Source organism: Geotrypetes seraphini, chromosome 3, assembly GCF_902459505.1.
Source record: "Geotrypetes seraphini chromosome 3, aGeoSer1.1, whole genome shotgun sequence".
Classification (NCBI taxonomy): Eukaryota; Metazoa; Chordata; class Amphibia; order Gymnophiona; family Dermophiidae; genus Geotrypetes; species Geotrypetes seraphini.
Window position 1 is genome coordinate 369,757,145 of NC_047086.1, and position 19,356 is coordinate 369,776,500.

Here is a 19,356-nt window from a genome sequence, read left to right on the forward strand (position 1 = left end):
GTTTAGGTCCCGGAAAAGAGCATCGTTAATTAATGTAATTCAGTATTACACCACTTCTAGGTGGATTCGGACTATAATGAGATCGACACTTCTTAAGATATGATGGATGACCTATCTTATAATGATTTTGGTATGTTGTTTTTAATCAACAGAGACTAAAGTGTATGTTGGTAATTTGGGAACGGGGGCTGGTAAAGGAGAATTGGAGAGAGCTTTCAGTTACTACGGACCACTGAGAACAGTGTGGATTGCAAGAAATCCTCCAGGCTTTGCTTTTGTCGAGTTTGAAGATCCTAGAGATGCAGAAGATGCTGTCCGTGGATTGGATGGGAAGTAAGTACTCTTATAAGTGTGGTGATTTATAACTTGAATATGTTTTATGATACAACGGGGAAAACAATCTTCTCAGTGACCCTCCCACACTGGAATACATTACCTCTGACCTTGAGACAGGAAAAGAATCTCAATAATTTTAAATCTAATCTTAAAACATTTATTTTCAGAGATGCTTTTGAGATCTATACTTAATTTAAGGCCTGATGTCTGAGATTTTGGAATTAAAAATTAATTATTCCTTTTGTGCCTTTTCTTTTTTACCTCCCCTTTATTTTATTTTATGCAGTGTATCCTCTCCATTTGCCCATCTGTATCATGTTGTGTTTGTATGGTAATTGTGAATTTGTTCCCTTTTATTTTATTTTTTTAATTCTTTTTAAAACTTTGTATTAATTGGAAACCGCTTTGACTATAAAAGTGGTATATCAAGATTTACATAATCTTGAAATATTTTAATTAACATTTTCTTGTACAGTCCCATTCCTCCTGGACAAAGAGTAGTTGATCCCATCTTGCAAGATCTCTTGTAGGAAACTTCAGTTACATATTTTTGATCCTCCCCTCAGGAATGCTCTCTGACTTCCAGTTGTCTTTCCTACAAGCTAGACAGTAGGAGCTAGTCTGCTTGTGTTAATTTTTTTCTGTAAGTTCAGTATTTTTACGGATTCATGTTTTTGTGCTGCAGAGGTTCCTTGCAGGGACAGCTCTAGCTGAAGAATATCATAGACTTTTTACTGGCAAAGTCTGTTTCCAGGGGGTTGGCTGCTTTGTATTGCAGCCACCTGGATTGCCTGCATTCACAGATAAGGGCTGAGGAACCATTCCCTTGGGAGTGCTGCTTACTTACCCCAGATTTGTCTGCTGCTAGTGGGTTGTAGTACAGGCTGTGTGGCTCCATGGCTCAGGGCTGATTGCGTTCCTTCACTCCTTCATGTGTGCAGCATTTCTGGGTGGGGTGGAGGTCTGCCGGCAAGGCCTTGGGCCCAAGAGGCAGCCAGAAGACTGGCAGTCCAGGTTCCAAGGTTTCTTGAAGCAGGTTACTCCTCAACCATTTGTCATATCAGTCATACAGGAGATCACTGAAAACCCATCTATTTGACAAATTTGTTTAACTTTCTTAATCATTTTCCTCTACATCTTCCAGCATGCTCCTACCTCCTGTTGTGTATATAACTATGTTACACACCTGTTTGTTTTCTCCTACTTCATACTCATGATGTAACTTAGCTGCTTTAGCCTCTCTTATTGTAAACCATCTTGAACTGCAAGGTATGACGGGATATAAATAAAGCTATTATTTCTATCTTGCAGCTCCTGGCACAATGAGTAACAGGCTTAACAGCCTTTGAGATTGATTTTGGAGACTCCAGGTTTGAGTTTTGAGAAGTTTGGGAGTTAGCCATAGGTCCCCCAACCCAGAAATCCTATAATCGCTGTGTTTTATTAATCAATTTGCATTTCCTGGGTTGTTTTCTCAAAATTGCTCCTGCAGCGGCCATCTGGCATTATCCTGATTTGAAATAAAAGACTGAAAGTGGGTCACATGGACTGAAAACACTTTGTTCTTACAGGTCAGATAGACTCCTCAGGGCAGGATACTTAGATTCATGCCCTGTTTGCAGTGAATGGCTGTCGGGTGAGCATCTGTGTCCCATGTGCCACGAGGAGTACGGAGGGGGGGGGGGATGTGGAGTCTGCCTTTGCCACCCCGCTCCTTTCGGGGTTCTAATGTTCAGTCCATTGAAGGACCATCCAAAAAGTTCAAAATTGGACTGGGGGCAGCTCAAGTGCGTCCATGGCAAAATCAGCCATGATTCTATGCCCGCAACAGCTCCATGCGCTCCAAGAAGAGTTCCAAGGAGGCGGCTACCCCTCGAGTTCAGGTTTCCCCCTGAAATTTAGTAAATTTGCCAGGGCCGCCCACCATGGCATCACGGGTGTCGGGGGGCCTCCTTCCAGGGATGCGGACCCCTGTAGAAGCGCCATGCATAGATGAGGGGTAATCCACCCGCAGACCACTTTATGCCTGCTTTCTCAGCCAGACACTTCCACAGTGAGGTATTTGGCTGCAGTCACGGATCTCCAGGATCCAGATCTGGGTGAGGCTCTGGATATTGGGAAGGAGGGCCCTGCTGTGTGGAGACTATTCAAACCTTCCACAATCATACGGATTATTTCAGAATCCCTTCAGAAATTGAAATAGGGGGCTAGCTAGTCCTCGATAGTGCAGTGCTCTCTTATGAGTAGCACAAGGCCACAGTCTTCCTCTTTGCCTGCTCATCTGGACATTGCAAAGATACTCTTGTATCCCTAGGAAGTACTAGAGGGTCCTCTGAGAGTGGCCAATGCCATGTCCGAGCTATATCTGATGGTAGAGACTTTTTAATCAGCATTTTGTTTCTCCAAAGGTTAACTCCCATGTGGTGTTTGTCACTGTGCACTTCTCTCTCTAGTGAAGGCATAGTGGTATTGAACGCACAAGACCGCAGGTTCAATTTTGTGCTGAAATAGACTTTTGATTCTGTGGCCTCTGGTTTGAGAGAGGCCACAGCGCATCCTTTGTCGCTGGAGCCTGCCATTCGAACCTGTGCCATGATTCTAACACCACCATGCTTTGGATCTTTCATCTTGATTTCTGGAGTGGACTATGTGGCTGTTGCCCTATATGATTTATTCAGAGTGTTGAACAAGTTGTTGGCATACTTGTATCTCCGCACACCAGATGATGTGGATCAGGTAGTGGTCCGTTGATTCTTCATCCAAAGTGAACCTCAGTAAACCGGCCTATAAGGGGCAATTATTTTTTAGTAAGGGTCTAGACCAGTGTTCTTCAACCACTGGTCCACGGACCGGTGCCGGTCCTTGGAAAATTCCTGCCTGTCCGTGCAGCACCGGCGAGATCGGATTGGGGCCATCGACAGCGCTGGGCTGCAATGGAGATGGGCGGCATCACCCCCCTCCCCCCCCCCCCCCCGCGATGCAATTCAAGATCGGCAATGGGCTTCCTTCTCCCCCCAGCATCAACAGCACTTCAGATCGGTAACGCGGTGCTCAGCCCAAAGCTTCAATTCTGACGCAGCTTCCTGTTTCCACCCAGACTATTCGAGTCAGAGGGAAGCTTTGGACTGAGCACCGCGTTGCCGATCTGAAGTGCTGTTGATGCCGGGGGAGAAGGAGGCCCGTTGCCGATCTTGAGTTTCATCGGGGGGGGGGGGCTGTTGCCAAAATTGGAAAGAAAGGTGAAAGGAAGGGAGAGAGATTGAAAGAAGGGGGGCAGGTGATGGAAGTGGGGAGAAAGAGACAGAATGATGGAAGTGGAGAGAAGGGGGAGAGAAAAGAGGGCAGAGGAGAGAAGTAGGGAGAAGGGAAAGCAAATGCTGAATGGAAGTGGTGAAAGAGAACACATACTGGATGGAAGGAGGGATAAAGAAAAAGGACATGCTGGATGGGGGAAGAAGATAGAGTTAATGAGATAGTGGAGGGGTGAAGGAAAGGGGTAGCATGCTGTGGGTAGACACAGTGAAAAGAGGGAAACTGAGAACTGCATAGTAAGAAAGAATTTAATTTAGACGGAGGCAGAAAATAAAGAAGGTAGACCAGAGAAGGAAAGAGGAGAGAGAGATGCCAGAGAACGGGGAAGGAGACAGATATCAGATCTGAGCGGAGGAAATGAGAAGAGACATGCTAAAAACCACAGGGGGCAGGGAAAGAGAGATGAAAGGAGAAAGATGCCAGACAATGAGGGAACAGAGGGAAGATGGTCTAGAGGAGAGATGGCAGGGGGAGACAGTTTCTGGAAGGGGCAGATGCTAGAAGGAAAAGAGTGAAAAGAAGAAGAAAGCAGAAACCAGAGACGACAAAAGGTAGAAAAAAATCATTTCATTTCTATTTCTATATTAGGTTTGAACTATATATCCTGCTAGAGACATAACTGGGGTCTGCAAAGTCCAGGCATCTTTAGCTTCCAGCTGGCTTAGGGCTCTCTCTGACCATGGGGCACTCCCCTAATACTATTCCTGTCATGTATGATTGCAGTATTCTGTGTAGCATGATATTTCTGTATAGCATTCTGTAATAATTTGGCTTGTTCAGTTTTCTTGATAGTAGAGGAGATATATGTGAAGGGAAGGGGAGACAGGAATTTTGTTGGTCCTTGCTCTGTATATTTGTATTTATAAAATGACAATTGTACAAAATATTGTTTCTTTTTATACTTTAATAAAATACGTCCAATATAAAATCATAACTGAGGCTTGTGTGGAGACGGGACGGAAATGTTTTTTTAAAATTTCAGTCTTAGTAGTTTGCCGGTCCACAAAATAATTCTTTTATTTCTGCCGGTCCATGCGTGTAAAAAGGTTGAAGAACAATGGTCTAGACCAGGGGGTGTCAAACACATTAAGGGGCCAAAATCTAAAATACAGGCTAAGTCATGGGCCAGACTCAACCCAAACCCCGCCCCCATAATAGTACTAATTGTAACACCATTTTTTCCATTCATTTTTCATATATGCACACAATATAATCTTTTTTTTTTAAATTCTTTATTCATTTTTAAACTTTCATCAAGTGTACAAAAATTCATAATAAACAATTAATTTGAGCACTTGAACATCTTATCACACAATATAATCTTATTAACAATACATAATGGTTAACCACAAAATTTAAACTACACAAAGCACACTGTATGCTTCTCAATATTCAATCCTAACAGAACACAGATAATAACCCTTATGCAAATACGGGAATAAAACTAAAAGTACTAATATATACTTTTTATTTATTTTATTTAAAAAAATTTCTATACCATTTAAAACTAAACGTTTTATATAATTTATATACATAATTTTTAAAACAAAAAATCTATAATAATAAAACGCTATGCACGCATGCGCACTCGCGACGCGTGTTCCCTGATCCGTCGGGATGTGGCGGTAAAAGTGCGCATGCGCTAGATGGCGCGGAGTGAGGGGCCAGGCTTAGGGAAGGAGAGCAGGCCCGGGATTCGGCTGGCCCCAGCCAGGCAAGACCCTCCCCTTCCCCGCCACACCCAGGCCCCGGCGGTCCCCGCCAGCAGAGGCAGAAAGACAGCGGTTGCTGGCTGTGCGGACGTGTTTCCTTAGTTTTAGCCTCCCCTGCTCTCCACCTTGCGCCGCTGCAGTGGGTCCTCTCAGGAGACGGAGCTGCCGGGAGGAGGGCTTAGAGGCGAGGCGGCTGTCAGCAATTTGCTTTTCATCGTTTCCTGTTGGAGCTCTCACATGATTGTTCGCCTCCGACCAATCCCGGCAACTTGCCCGTCGCTAGTGTTTTCGGATTCGCCAGTGTTGACAGACAGAAGATGGTGGCAGAGCGGGAGCCTCCTCCGCTGGGGGATGGGGCAGCTGGATTTCGAGGAGCTGGAAGACAGTGAGGGCCTAAGACCTTTTTAAAGCTGCAGCTGCTGTCACTAGGGAGTCGCGCACGGGGTCTGGCCGGCTCCATTTGGGGCTTTGCACTATCCGTATGTATAACACATATGCACACATACAAACTCCCGCCTATGCTCCCCCCCCCCCCCCCGGTGGACTTGGCTGATGCAGCATAAACACCAACCTCACCTTCTTCTCAAATTGACAGGGCTCATTCACTATCCAAATACCTCCCTTCACACTCATCCAGTATGCTTCCGACCCAGACTCCTCCCCTCCTCCCACTACACATTTATTACTTGCCAATGTCTTAGCAAACTCACTAATCATTCCTTACTGCCTCTCCCACTAATCAATATTCCCACTAACCCAATTCCGTTCCTCTCTCCATCTGATTCACACTCTCCCAATCCTTCCATCCACACTTATTTTCCAACCGCTACTCCTGATCAGACACTCTCACACTCTGACCCAGATTCTCTACTGCCCTGGCTCCATGTGGCACACACACACTTCAAAACTGTTTCCCATCTTCGACTGCTGTGACATTCACTCAATGTCTCTGACAGACAACAAAACTATCTCCCTCCTCCCATCCAATTCATTTGTTTCCCAACTTCTCCCTCAGTGACCACTTTCAAAACTCTACCCTCACCCATAAACATCCTTTTTTTTACTGTATCTCCACAAATGCCCTGATACTATTCCACCCCCAATCTGGCACACTTATTCCCCCGACTGCCACCTTTCCTAAAGTTCAGCACACTCAATTCCAAGCCACTTCACTCCTCCTCACTGATCTGATAAAACTGCACAGGGAAATGGAGGTGGAGGGAATGCTGATGTGGCTACTGCACAGGGAAGTGGAGGGGGGGGGAGAAATGCTGCTTAGGGGGCAGGGAGAGAAACAGATGGAGGGAGGGAGACAGAAAGAAAAGAAGAAAGGGGCAGGGAGAGAGACAGAAAGAAAGACAGTGGGAGAGAGAGACAGACAGACATATATTCTAGCAGGGGAGAAGTAAAACAAGGGGAGAAGGGCTGCTGCTGGATAAGGGGAGCAGTGAAGGGGTGGTGGTGGACACAGGGGAGGTAAAAGGAAGGGAGAATAGACAGGGGGAGCAGGCAAGGGATGGTGGTGGACAGCCAAGGAAAAAGAAAGACAGAAAGCGGCTAAGGAGAGAGAGAGAGAGAGAAAGAAATAAGACAGACACACACACATATATTCTAGCACCTGTTAATGTAACAGGCTATAAGACTAGTGATAAAATAAACATATATCCACAGAAATCAATGTCTAAAAAATACCATAGCTTGCATAGTAAAGATCATGAATAATTCATCAATTCTGTCAGAGAGGAAAATTATTGGCTAGAGAAAGGCGTCTACAAATAACAAACAAAACCCAAAGATTCAAGACTTTGCATACAGTACAACCACAGAGAAAAAGAAACATGCATTTCTTCCTGAACAGTGCAAAATATGAGATAGCAGATGTAAATTTTGAAAATTGACACAGTTCAATCACTAAATTGAAAATAAAATAATTCCCCCCACCTTTGTTGTCTTGTGATTTTGGTTTTCAAACCTTCTTTTCCCAGTCTCTGGCTGTACTTTCTTTTATCTGTGCTCTTAACCTTGTATCCAGGGCATCCTTATCCATTTGCTGTTTTCTCTCCTTCACTTTCTGCCATACATCCATCTTTAGCATTAACTTTTAACATTTGACTTTCTTCCATTTTTCTGCTTTCTTCTCAATCTATCTACTTTTCCATATCTTCCCTTTCCATCCAGCAGCTGGATCATCAGTGCCACCCTGAGTTTAAGGGACTGCTCTGTTACGTCCCACTTGCCCAGGAATAGAGTGGGATTGTACAAAAAGGAAAGATCAGGTTATTACCTTTTTTGCTAATCCTTTTTTTTTCCCTTGTAAATCCATACTTCCTATTTCACCTGGAGAGTTGCTGAGTGGAGAATGACATGGGGAAAAATTTGTCCCCATCCCCGTAAACATCTGCACAAGCATCAAATAATTACGATTTTATATTGAACTTATTTTATTAAAGTATAAAAAGAAACATTCTGTACAATTGTCATTTTATAAACACAAATAATACAGAGCAAGGATCAACAAAATCCTCTCTCCCCTCCCATTCACAAATATCCTGTCCACTATCGAGAAAACTGAATAAACCAAATTACTATAGAAGCTATACAGAAAAATCATGCTAACAGAATACTACAGCCACACATGACATGAATAGTGTTGGGGGTGTGCAATTAGGGCAACTGCCTCCTGGTCAGAGAGCCCTAAACCAGCTGGAAGCTAAAGAAGCACGGCCTGGGCTTTGCGGTCCCCAGTTATGTCTAACACCAGCTCTAGCAGGATACAAATTTCAAATCTGAGATATTCTAGTCACAAAATAGAAAATAAAATGGTTGGGGTGTCCTTTAGGGACCTCCCCATCTTAAAAAAAACAAAACACACTTCCTTGAATTTTTTTTGAACTGCAATTTTATTCAGGCCATTTTTTTGCACCAGAACACTGACTCAGTGGCTATCTTGGGTTTTTCAGTTGTACTCCCACCTGCCTCAAAAACACCTTGATTTGGAATCAGAATCAATAGAGACTCTTCTTGTTTTACTCCTATATCGCTGCATGGCCAAAAGAGATGCATCCATGTGCTGTGGAACACATAAGAGTGTGCGGGAGCTATGGCTTAGCCCCTCTGATGCCTCCAAGGCCATGGATTCATAGGTGGCTCAGTCTGGGGGTCAAAAATCCCTCTCTGAGCTGGAAATAGCAACTCGACATCTGCGGCAAAGTGCTATTGTGTGAGCGCCCCTGGGCCCTTGAGGAAGAAAAGACAATTCCTGCAGGTAGTCATTGGGGGCACCCTGAACAGGGATTTATCCTTGATTTTGTGAGTGTTTGAAGTCTTATAGGCGTCTGTTGGCACCATCTGAGAGCATGCCAGAGCTGGCATAGGAAGTTGTACCCTCGGAGTGTAGTTCCCCTTTTGAAGTGCCAAATGCACTATCCAGATGTCCAGTTGGAAAAGGACTGGGAAGAATGGAGCTCATAGTCAATTCCTTTGAACCCCCAAATTGAGTCTTCATTGTTATAGGATTCTGGGTCTTGGGTAGAAGACATCACTTAATGAAATTGTGGCAGTTCTGAAACAGGGAGAGGACCCGACTGTGTGCCACCTTTTTAAACCGGTGGATTTCCTAGAGATTATTACAGAATCACTGTGGGGATTAAAGTTAGAACTCCCTCAGAAGCTCAAATTTTCTGTTATGAGCAGTTCTAAGGATCAGACCACATTCCTTCCCTTGTTTTAGTAAGGAAAAGTTTCAAATATGGAAATTTTGATGTTTCTTCTTTTAGACTGTTGGTACAGTTATTCTAAGTATTTTGGATTACTGTAATATAGTTTTCTTAGCAAGTTATCAGAAAAATCTTCATAGACTCCGCATTATACAAAACATGGCAATCCAATTAATTTTCAATCTGAAAAAAATCAGATCATGTCGCACCTTCTTACCAAAGACTACAATTGGTTACCAGTTGAGGCCAGAGATTTAAGTTTGGTTCTTACATGGTTTAGCAACTGATTATCTTGTGGATCATTTTTTATTCGTTATTTCACAACGCCCAATACGTAATTGCAATTTTATGAACAATTCAGAAAACAACTGAAAACTGTTCTCAGAATTCCTGAATTAATTGTTTTTATTGTACTAATTTTATAAAATTTTATAAACTGCATTGAACTAATGGTTATGTGGTCTAGAAATCTGGTGTTATGTTAGCAGTTTTCTATGATTCTTAAGCAGCTTCTTGTGATAGCTTGTTAATCTGTTAGCTCTGTCTCTTACCAGTTCAGGAAATTATTGAAAACCTACTTACTTATTTAAGAAATTTTTATAATGTCTAGGTCATTTATTTTTATTTTATGTTATTGCCACGATGCTGGAAGAATATTGGGAGGCCCTTGCCAGGACCATGGCAAAAATGTATCTCATGGCTCTTGACTTTCAGCAAATGTTTATCCAGCCTAAGGTGGATTCCTTGGTAGTGACAGGTTACCAAGAGGACTTCGCTACCCAGTGAAAGGGGAGGGGGACATTTAAAGGACATGCATGATCGCAAGATGGATTTAGTCCTCAAAAGCAGTTTGAGGCCTTGGCTTTGGGTCTGAAGGCGGTGGCTTCTTGTGTTGCATGTGTCTGTCATACCAGATTACATTAGATTCCTTTGTTTGGATGATGCTTACCCCCAGTTAATTTCTGGGGTAGATTATTTGGTAAATGCTCTGACTTTAAAGTCACAAGCAAGGTTTCTGCATACTTCACTTCATCTCTGCTCACAGAATGTTCTGGATTAGGCAGTGGGAGGGGGATTTGGCTTCCAAGGCTACCTTTTTAAGAGCCAGATGCTCTTTGGCAAAGGATTGTATGTTCTCATGATCAGTGTGTTGGATCACTAGTTTAAGTCTTTGCCAGACAATAGACATCAGACCTCGAGAGGGTCGGGTAATGGTAATTTTTCAAGGTTCTTGGGAGATTTTATCAATCCTTGGCATGCTCCTCTGCTCAGAGATTATATTATGGCTCATAGCAGAGATAAGGCAGTTCTAGGCGGCTCAGCCTGCCAGTTCCTGCCCAGCAACATCCTCCAAAAGGTCCAATGATGCCAGCTCTGTAGCTGCACCTCTACTAATAGGTGGGAGGTTGACAGCTTTCTGTGAGGTTTGGGCGCAGATATGCTCGGACTGCTGGGTATTAGACATCATTTGAAAAGGAAACAAATTCAAATTTGTTTGTCCTCGGAGGCATTTATTTATGGACTCCCTGGTCGGTCAACAGCAAAGTTCAAGCAACAGTGAGAAGGCTAATAGATATCCGGGCTGTAAAGCCTGTATCAACAGAAGAATTGGACTTGAGCAGAGATATTTTGTCGTGCCCAAAAGAGATGTATGATTGGAGACAAATCCTGAATCTGAGGTTGGAAAGTGCAGCAGCACTAAAAGTGCCCCAATTCTGCACAGAGACCGTTCAGTCAATCGTTGCGATGGTGACACCAGGGGAATTTCTAGCCTCTGGCTTTGAGAGAGGACTACAGTAAAACCTTGGTATGTGAGCATAATTTGTTCTGGAAACATGCTTTTTAATCCAAAGCACTCTTATATCAAAGTGAATTTCCCCATAAGAAATAATGGAAACGCAAGACCATTTGTTTCCTCAACCCAAAAACTTAATAGAAAATACTGTACTACATTTAAAACAGTCACTACACTCCCACGTCAGAGAGAGAACCATCGGCTTTTATAAATCAATAATACGGAGCAAGGTTCAGTGCGTACTCGTATTGCAAGACTTCGCAGCGTCTTCAGCTCAGTTGTGATGACGTGCTGCATGTATACATGCTCATATTGTATTTGCATATTCCCATTTTTCCAAACCACTAACTTTCTCAGATTTCATGCGCTAAGAAAAACATAACCAGTTTGCAGCACTGACCTTCAGTCTCGTGACAGCACCTCCACTAAGTTGATGGTTGTGGTAACAGTGCATCTTTGCAAAGCGGGAATTCAGGTGCACCTGTACTTGAATGATTGGCCAATCAGAGTGCCTTCCTAGAGCAAGAGAACGGTGGCACAAGTGGTCCAGCTCCTACAAGATATAGACTGGATCATAAGTTTCCAGAAGTGTTACCTGGAACCGACTCAGGGTTTGATTCTCAAAACTTATTTTGCCTCTGATAATGGTAGCTAAACTGGAGGTTTTGACCAGTGATAGTACCCATCAAAAAATATAGAATATTATATATGGCATATGATATACATTAATACCTTAATGGAGGAAAAAGACTTCAAAGAACCCCAGGCATCTGGTCAGTGGAAAGACACCAGTGAAGTAGAACAAGGTCATTGCTATTAAAATGAGTTTATTAATATTTTAACTAGCACTGATCATCGTTGGGTGATTCTCCAAACGAAGTGCCAGCTTTTAGCGACCAAAAATTACTGGCTGGTGCTGGTACAGTGAAAAGTGTATCTCCAGCGCATGCATCTGGCTGTGGCTGATGATAAAAAATTAAAGGAATCACACTTCACATAAATTATAGTAGTATAATAGGAATGGGAATAAACCTCAAAAGCACACGTCTCAAGTGCATATATTAAAAGTGTGTCCTATATATGCTTGCTGAAAACAGTTGTACCTTGCCTTCCTTCCCCCTCCATCCAGTTGCACTGGCATGCCTATGAATGACACAACAAAGTAGTGTTTGTTGGTAGTTCTTCGTCCATTCTGTTCAGCCATGCCATTCATGAACGGTATGCATATCATGAACGTTTACATTTTTACTGCAAGAAAACCCCACAAAGCACACCGGGATATGTCATATGGTGTAAAATTTGAAAGCCTGTGAATTATATGCGTTTGTGATTGCGTACACTTTCTGTTGCAACTGCGGACGGCATTAGGATTGCTTTTTTTTGTCCTCGGCCTCTCCAGGTTATTCTGATGAGAAGACATGTGATGAGACCTGAAGATTATAATGAATAACGGTGGAAGGAGGGAGGCACAGCATGCCTGTGGTGTAGCTCGTCCCGGCACATGAGAACATTTACACTTTTCCCTCTGTATTCGCTATGACAGTCCAGCGGGGCGGTAGAAGGCCTTGTTCCCACTGTAAACTTGACACATTTTTCCCATTCCCACTGACAACTGTGGTTTACCATAGGAATCCTTTCCTGTGTCATTCTCTAATACTACCATCTGGATCAGGATCAACTACTAAACAAGCTTAAGAAGCATAGTCCTAGTTCATCACCCCCAACATACTTCATCATTGTCCCAGGTGTCGACTCCATTAACGCATGCTAAACATTAAACAGACAGAGCCATGCTCTCCTTCTAATAGCTGTTTTCCCCTCAAAGGTATATACTTTTTATGAAGTTCTGCAAGGTGAATGTGGCGGCTTGCCTGTACACGGGTTTTGGGTCTTCAGTGCTAGCAACAGGCTCATTTGTTCCATGCTCTACTTTGGGGACTGCTTAGGTATGTCATATTGGTTCAAGACTACTGTGCCTTTTGTACTAGAAAGAAAGATTAGGTTCTTACCTTGATGATTTTCTTTCTTGTAAAGAGCTATATCAGTCCTGAAGCCAGTCCTATCAGTATTCACCATCACCTGTTTGGGTTTCAAATGTCTGTTGAGTGAGAATGGATTCACTGCCTCAGAAAGGTATGTTATATCAGATTTTTGCATTTACCTATCAAGTAGGGTTACAAAGTGACGAAAAGATTGCCATGGTCGATGATGATGACTGGAATTCGTTCATGGTCCATTACAGTTAGTGCAGGTTGCACTTAGGTAGGTGGTTTGTCTATTCCATCTTACCTTCAAGTTTACAGTTCTAATGTTTTTATTAATATTTTCTTAGAGCAGAACAGTAATTAGTTGTCAGGGAGCTTCCCTCCTTTCTGTGTATTGGGTGTTAAGCTAGTAATTGATTGCTTTGGTACACACTGAGTGGCTACAGCACAGCCCACTGGGAAAGGAGATGGAGATGAAGAAAATGATTGATACTTCCTGCAATCAAATTCTCGGTTTGAGGCTGACTACCAGTAGTTCGTCTGATGTGCCTCTTTACAAGAAATATTATCAAGGTAAGAACCAAATCTTTCTTTACTGCAGGATGGGCTGCAATATTCTTTTTTAAACTGCTAATGGCGCACAGTAGTACATAAAGCAGTTCAGAAAAAGGAACCCTAAATATATGATAAAATGTGTATTCTATAACGAATGTGGTTAGCATTTTTGAAAGCTTAAAACGCCAAACTGTTGGACTGAAAATCATTGAAGCCTCAGTTTCGTTGAAGGCCACTTGCCAAAGTATGATTGTCCAGTAGATTCTATTAAACCTTGGCAATGAGTCATCGGAAAGTAACTAATCTGGTCACTTTCGACAGAAGAGTGATTCAAGTGTGGAAATATTTTTGTTTTAAGCCATGTTTGTTCCCTTCTGTTACATCAACACAAGAGCCCAGTACCTTAGATGTTATCCATCTATTGTCAGGAACTGTGTAGAAGAACATCAGTCGCATCTTTCAGCTCCTCCCCTTATCCATTGGAGTATAGTGCCCTCTTGAGTTTTTTCCTTCTGCAAGGAAATTGCGAAGGTGTGTTCTGCTCTGCTTAGTTTTTATTATTTTTGGACATTTTCTGTATTCTATTTCAAGTGGCTTTAGTGCTAGGAGGTCCCCATTCATGGGGTGTACTCCGCCTAGGAGAGGACATGGACTCGCAAGGGCGGGCTACTGCTCTCAGTGTAACCCTCTAGGTGTAACTATGGAATCAGCCTGCTTTGTGATTCATCGAGGCTCAGTATATCCGTTCCCCTGGGAGCCTGCTCACCTGCTGATTTTTATCAGAGGCTCGAGTGCTGGCTGTGGGGCTCCTATGTAACAACCCTTTGGGTATCAGGGAGCCAGCTGTGTGTTATTCTCCCCTCTTTGTATTGCTTGGTTCCCTGGGGGTGGAGTATTCAGTCGGTGTCCATTCTAACTGGCAGCCTGAAGATCTTCAGTGGAGAACAGTGTCCAGCAGGAATATGAGACAGAAAAGTCCTTTCCTTCAGACAGACCACAGCAAAGCTGACGCAGACAGGCACAGCAGAAGCTAAAGTGAGTATAGTCCATTATTCCCTATGAGGAAAATCAGGAGGGGAGGGGAAGCCAAAATTTTAATTTAAGGGTTTCTGGGGCCAGGTTTGGGTTCCTCCACTTCCAAAACACCTTTTCCTGAACTTTTTAAACTTCAGGGAAGCCTCTACAAGCTGTATTGTGATTTTTCTGGCAGCAGCCATCTTTGATTTTAAATGAACAAATTAATTCTTTGTTAGAAAATAATGTTGGCCTTTCATATGATACTGTATTATTTGGTACATCAATGAGATTTAAAAGCCAAATTTCAGCGAATAATAATAAACTTTTATTAATATTAACAGGGGTTGCCATTCAGCAGATTACAAGAAATTGGAAAGATTATACTAAACTAAATTATACTTTGGTGGAATTCAGTATGCCATATTTATAAAATGGAAAGGGTGCTTGCTATACAACAAGGTAATTATAATAAGTTTAAAAAGATTTGGGGACCATTGATTATTTATTCTAATGATCAGACATCTTAAACACCTCAGTATTGGAACAGATAGAGGAAGGGTGGGAGTATGAATGATAAGAATTAATAATTGTTAATTATTAGTATAGGGGAGGGAGGGTTGGGATTCTTTTATATTTATGTATTTGGAAGATTACAAATAAGATTGTCAAGTGATTAATTAATATATTTCTGATGGATTATTGTACACTTATTGTAATTTTTGAAAATGAATAAAGATTTATTAAAAAAAAAAGAATTTTTCTTTAGTGTCACTCAAGACTGGCAGACTGGAGGCTGAGACACTAACTTTTGGCTATAGTACAAGTGGGCTGTCCCTATTATAATTAGTCTTTTCTCAAGTCTCCAGCAAGTGGAGTGGTAAGCTTTTACAGTCTGTGCTGAGCTTTGTTTTGGGCCTGGTTTTGGATCTGGTTTAGCAAATCTTTCTAGTCCTTTTGCTTTCCGGACAGAACTTGGGGGACCATCTCGAGGATCCTACTGACTTTGGGGATGCCATACTCGGAAAGGTCGAGTCCCTTCCCAGGTTTTCTTACTTTAGAGGAGCCTCAACTCTAAACCTGGCCACCTGTTAAACACAGACAACAGTTTAGAGTGACAGTGGGGTCCTGGATATTATTATTTGAGAAGGTCACAAGATCGAGTTTTTTCACTCTCCTCTAGATCTCTTCATTGACCTTTCCACCCCACCGGATGACTGGAAAAGGAGGCCAGGGTCCAAGCGATGGTACAAAGACTTTTGGACACCCAAGTCATAGAACCAATTCCTGAAGAAGAATTCGGCCCAAGAAAGGCACAGAAGACTGGAGACAGATCCTGACATTGAGGGTTCTGCTTTTTCACATGGAGATGGTTCAGTCAGTCATTGTGGCAGTTGCTCTGGTGGAATTCCTAGCCTCCCTAAATCAGACGGAGGCCTGTCTTCACATTCCCATTTTCCTGAACCACAGAAAATATGAGATTCCATGTTCTTAAAAGGAATTTCCAGTTTTTGTGGCGCTGCCTTTTGGGTCGGCTAAGGCCCCATGCATGTTTACCAAGGTGATGGTGGTGGTGGCAGCTCTCATCCACAAGGATGAGGATATATTTACATCTGTATCTGGATGATTGATCAGAACACCCTCCAAAACCGGAGAGTGAGCAGGCAGTGTGACAGGTAGTTGATCTACAGAATCTCAGTGGGTAGTCAACTTCAAGAAGAGTCATGTGGAGCCTACTCAATGCTTTGAATATCTGGGAATCCACTTTGACATGACTACCAGCTGAGTCTCTTCCCCCTCCCCCCCCCTCCTTAGAGTCTCAGAAACATATCACACAGCTCTTAGCAATGGTGAATCTCAAGGCCTGGCACAACCTCAGGCTCTGGGCTCGATAGTGAGAGTGCCTATGCATCCCCTCCAAGATTTCCTGCCTTCCAAGTGGTCCTTGCTGCGGGATTCTCTCTAGCTACAGCTCCCCTGGACAGAGGAAGCAAGGAGCAGCTTACATTGGTGGCTCCAAAGGGACTCCTTATTGAAGGGAATTTCCCTCCTGGATCACCTTATGGGTTACTGTGATGGCTGACGCCAGCCTGTTCAGCTGGGGAGCCCATTACCAGGGTTGCTCACTTCAGGACCTATGGACCTCATCACAGAGAAAGTGGTCCATAAATTGTCAGGAACTTAGCTATTTGGCTTGCATTGAAGGAATTGAAGAGTTCACTGGAGGGAAAAGCAATCAGAGTATTCTCTGACAATGCAACTGCAATAGCCTATGTGAACAGACAGGGAGGCACCAGAAGTATCCCTAATGATTTTATATTTTTGCTTGGTTTTTTATCCAAAAAAGGATCCATTACAGCATTAAAATCTCCAGCTACCACTTTAGAAGCAGCCAGTGTTGTAAATTCTTAAAATAATCATTTTGGTTCGAATTAGGGGCATAAACATTAAACAAAGTCAAGGTATTATTTCCCATTCTCAGTTCCACCTTAATCCATCTTCCTAAGGGGTCAAAATCTATCAATTGAAAGGAAGCTGAACAATTGTTACTTATTAAAATGGCCACTCCCGCTTTTTTCCTAACTGCAGGGGCAAAAAAACAGTGTTTTACCCAATCTCCTTCGAGTTTCTTAGATTCTATATCCGATAAATGCGTCTCATGGATATAATATATATCAGCTTTCTGTTTTTTCAAGAATGTAAGGATTTTTTTCCTTTTTACTGGGTGATTGAGGCCATTAACGTGTGAAAAAATTTTAATCTCCATTATATATATTCATTATTAAATATCTCTTCCAAATTTCAAAGCATAAGTAAAGAATAAAAATATAATTAAACACCATTTTTCATATCAATAGATCTTGAATAATACACCTCCCCCAATTATCATTAAACCCTCTACTATTATCCATCCCACCCATCCCCTCCCTAAATAATGACATTAATAACTTGGAACCACACATATAAGGTCAGGTAAATCCAGAAAAATCCCTAACAGACCACAATTATAAATCAATTTTGTAATACATTAATCATGTTTTTATCTATCTTGTCAGTAATATAATCAAGATCCTTAAGCAAATATAATTGACCTTAATAATCATGCCCTTAGAAAAGATAACTAAACCTAATTCTTCAAATACCATTGACATTAGTGATGAAATCTATTACTTGAGTGAATAATAAATATAATATATTAATTTATAGATTCTCATAAATAATATTCATTTCTTCCTAATCATATATAATCCATAACTAACCAAACATAAATACCATTTGCATTAGCAATGAAATATAGTACTTGAGTGAATAAGTAAATAAAATATTAATATTTTTATATATTATCATAAATAATATTCATTTCTTTCTAATCCATAACTAATCAAATATAAATATCTTTGACATTAGTGATGAAATATATTGCTTGAGTTAAGTGAATAATATATAATTTTATATAGAATTTCATAAATTTTAATGCACCCTATTGTCTATTTTTCTGTAAACCGCTTAGAATCCTAACGGAGTTTAGCGGTATATAAGAAATAAATTACATTACATTACATTACATAAATAATATTCACATTTTAACCATGTAAAATACAGTGTAAAATGCATTAGCTACCCAAACTTAAAGGAATAAGTTCATACATTACCAATAAATTTCTTTTAAAAGAACAACATGAAATTGATATGAGACCAATACACAAAGAAAGATAAATGCTATAAATACCTTCACTTATTAGAATAAATCATATGCTTAGAAATAATTTAGTCAATCTTAAAGAACCTTCTCCTGGAGACAATGAAATACATACATAAAAATCTCATATACTAAGTGAAATGCATTTCATTTTAGAAATAGATAATAGTACTTCGTATATTGCTTCACCAATAATGAACTAATTAATATCTTAAAACTAAGTCCATTAAATCTCCTTCAGCATGTCTTAATATGCATTAACACCCCCATAAGATTATTGCTTCTATGTCTCGCAACATAGAACCGCACCATTCATATTGCAGAGAACTCCGAAACTCCACTATCCAATTATTGATCTTATGCATAGTATATTCATTTTTGAAACTCGGTACCTGTTTCACCTCAGAGATTTCACCATTAAACGCTCAATACTCAGACGGACTAGCTACTGATCATAATAACTGAGTTTGAACGAGTCCCATTTCTGGATATTGAGAGATCAGTTTTTTGCAATATGGTTTCCTTGGTCTTTAAGTCACTAAAACAAACCACAAAATCTTAAGGTTTAGTTCCCGGAAGGGCAATCAAAACTTGAAGGGTCTTCTCAATATGGATATCCACTGCAGGTCGGGGTTATAGATCTTTAGCAAGTAACAAAAGCACTATTTGTTGAGCTACTTTTCACCAATACCAAAGATTCTAGTTTACCCCGAATCCTACAATTAGCCTGCTGATTTCTATTATCGAAATCACCAAGATAGTCATGAATGAAGACTTGCTGTGCTTGTAGAACTCTTGTGCATTGCTTTTCTAAGTGGTCCATACGAATGCCCAGTTCTTTTTTTTTTTTCCTTATTATTTTTTATTTTCAAATTTTACATAAAGTGTACAAAATACTAAAATACAATTGATGAATACAGAATATCACTTTTATATCTAATACATCATATTTCTAAATATATTTTTCCCCCTCTCCCTCCCCCCACCCTTCTATTACTTTTCATATATTATTTTTAATTTTCAAATTTTACATAAAGTGTACAAAATATTAAAATACAATTGATAAATACACAATATCATTTTTATATCTAATACATCATATTCTAAATATATTTTTTTTCCCCTCTCCCTCCCCCCACCCTTCTATTACTTTTCATTCATACATTACATATTGTATAACATATTATAACATATTATGTAGAAATTATTTTCATTACCCCCCCTCTATGTG

At 41.1% G+C, this 19,356-nt stretch overlaps 1 protein-coding gene across 6 annotated transcripts in view; it reads left to right on the forward strand.

The window, feature by feature from the left end:
• Positions 1-19,356, forward strand: part of SRSF7 (serine and arginine rich splicing factor 7) — a 105,174-nt gene that overhangs the window by 1,702 nt on the left and 84,116 nt on the right. For all 6 annotated transcript variants that reach the window (XM_033939462.1, XM_033939464.1, XM_033939465.1 and 3 more), the window contains exon 2: positions 153-333. In XM_033939462.1, the coding sequence (XP_033795353.1) occupies positions 153-333 (181 nt within the window). The remainder of the gene's footprint in view (positions 1-152; positions 334-19,356) is intronic.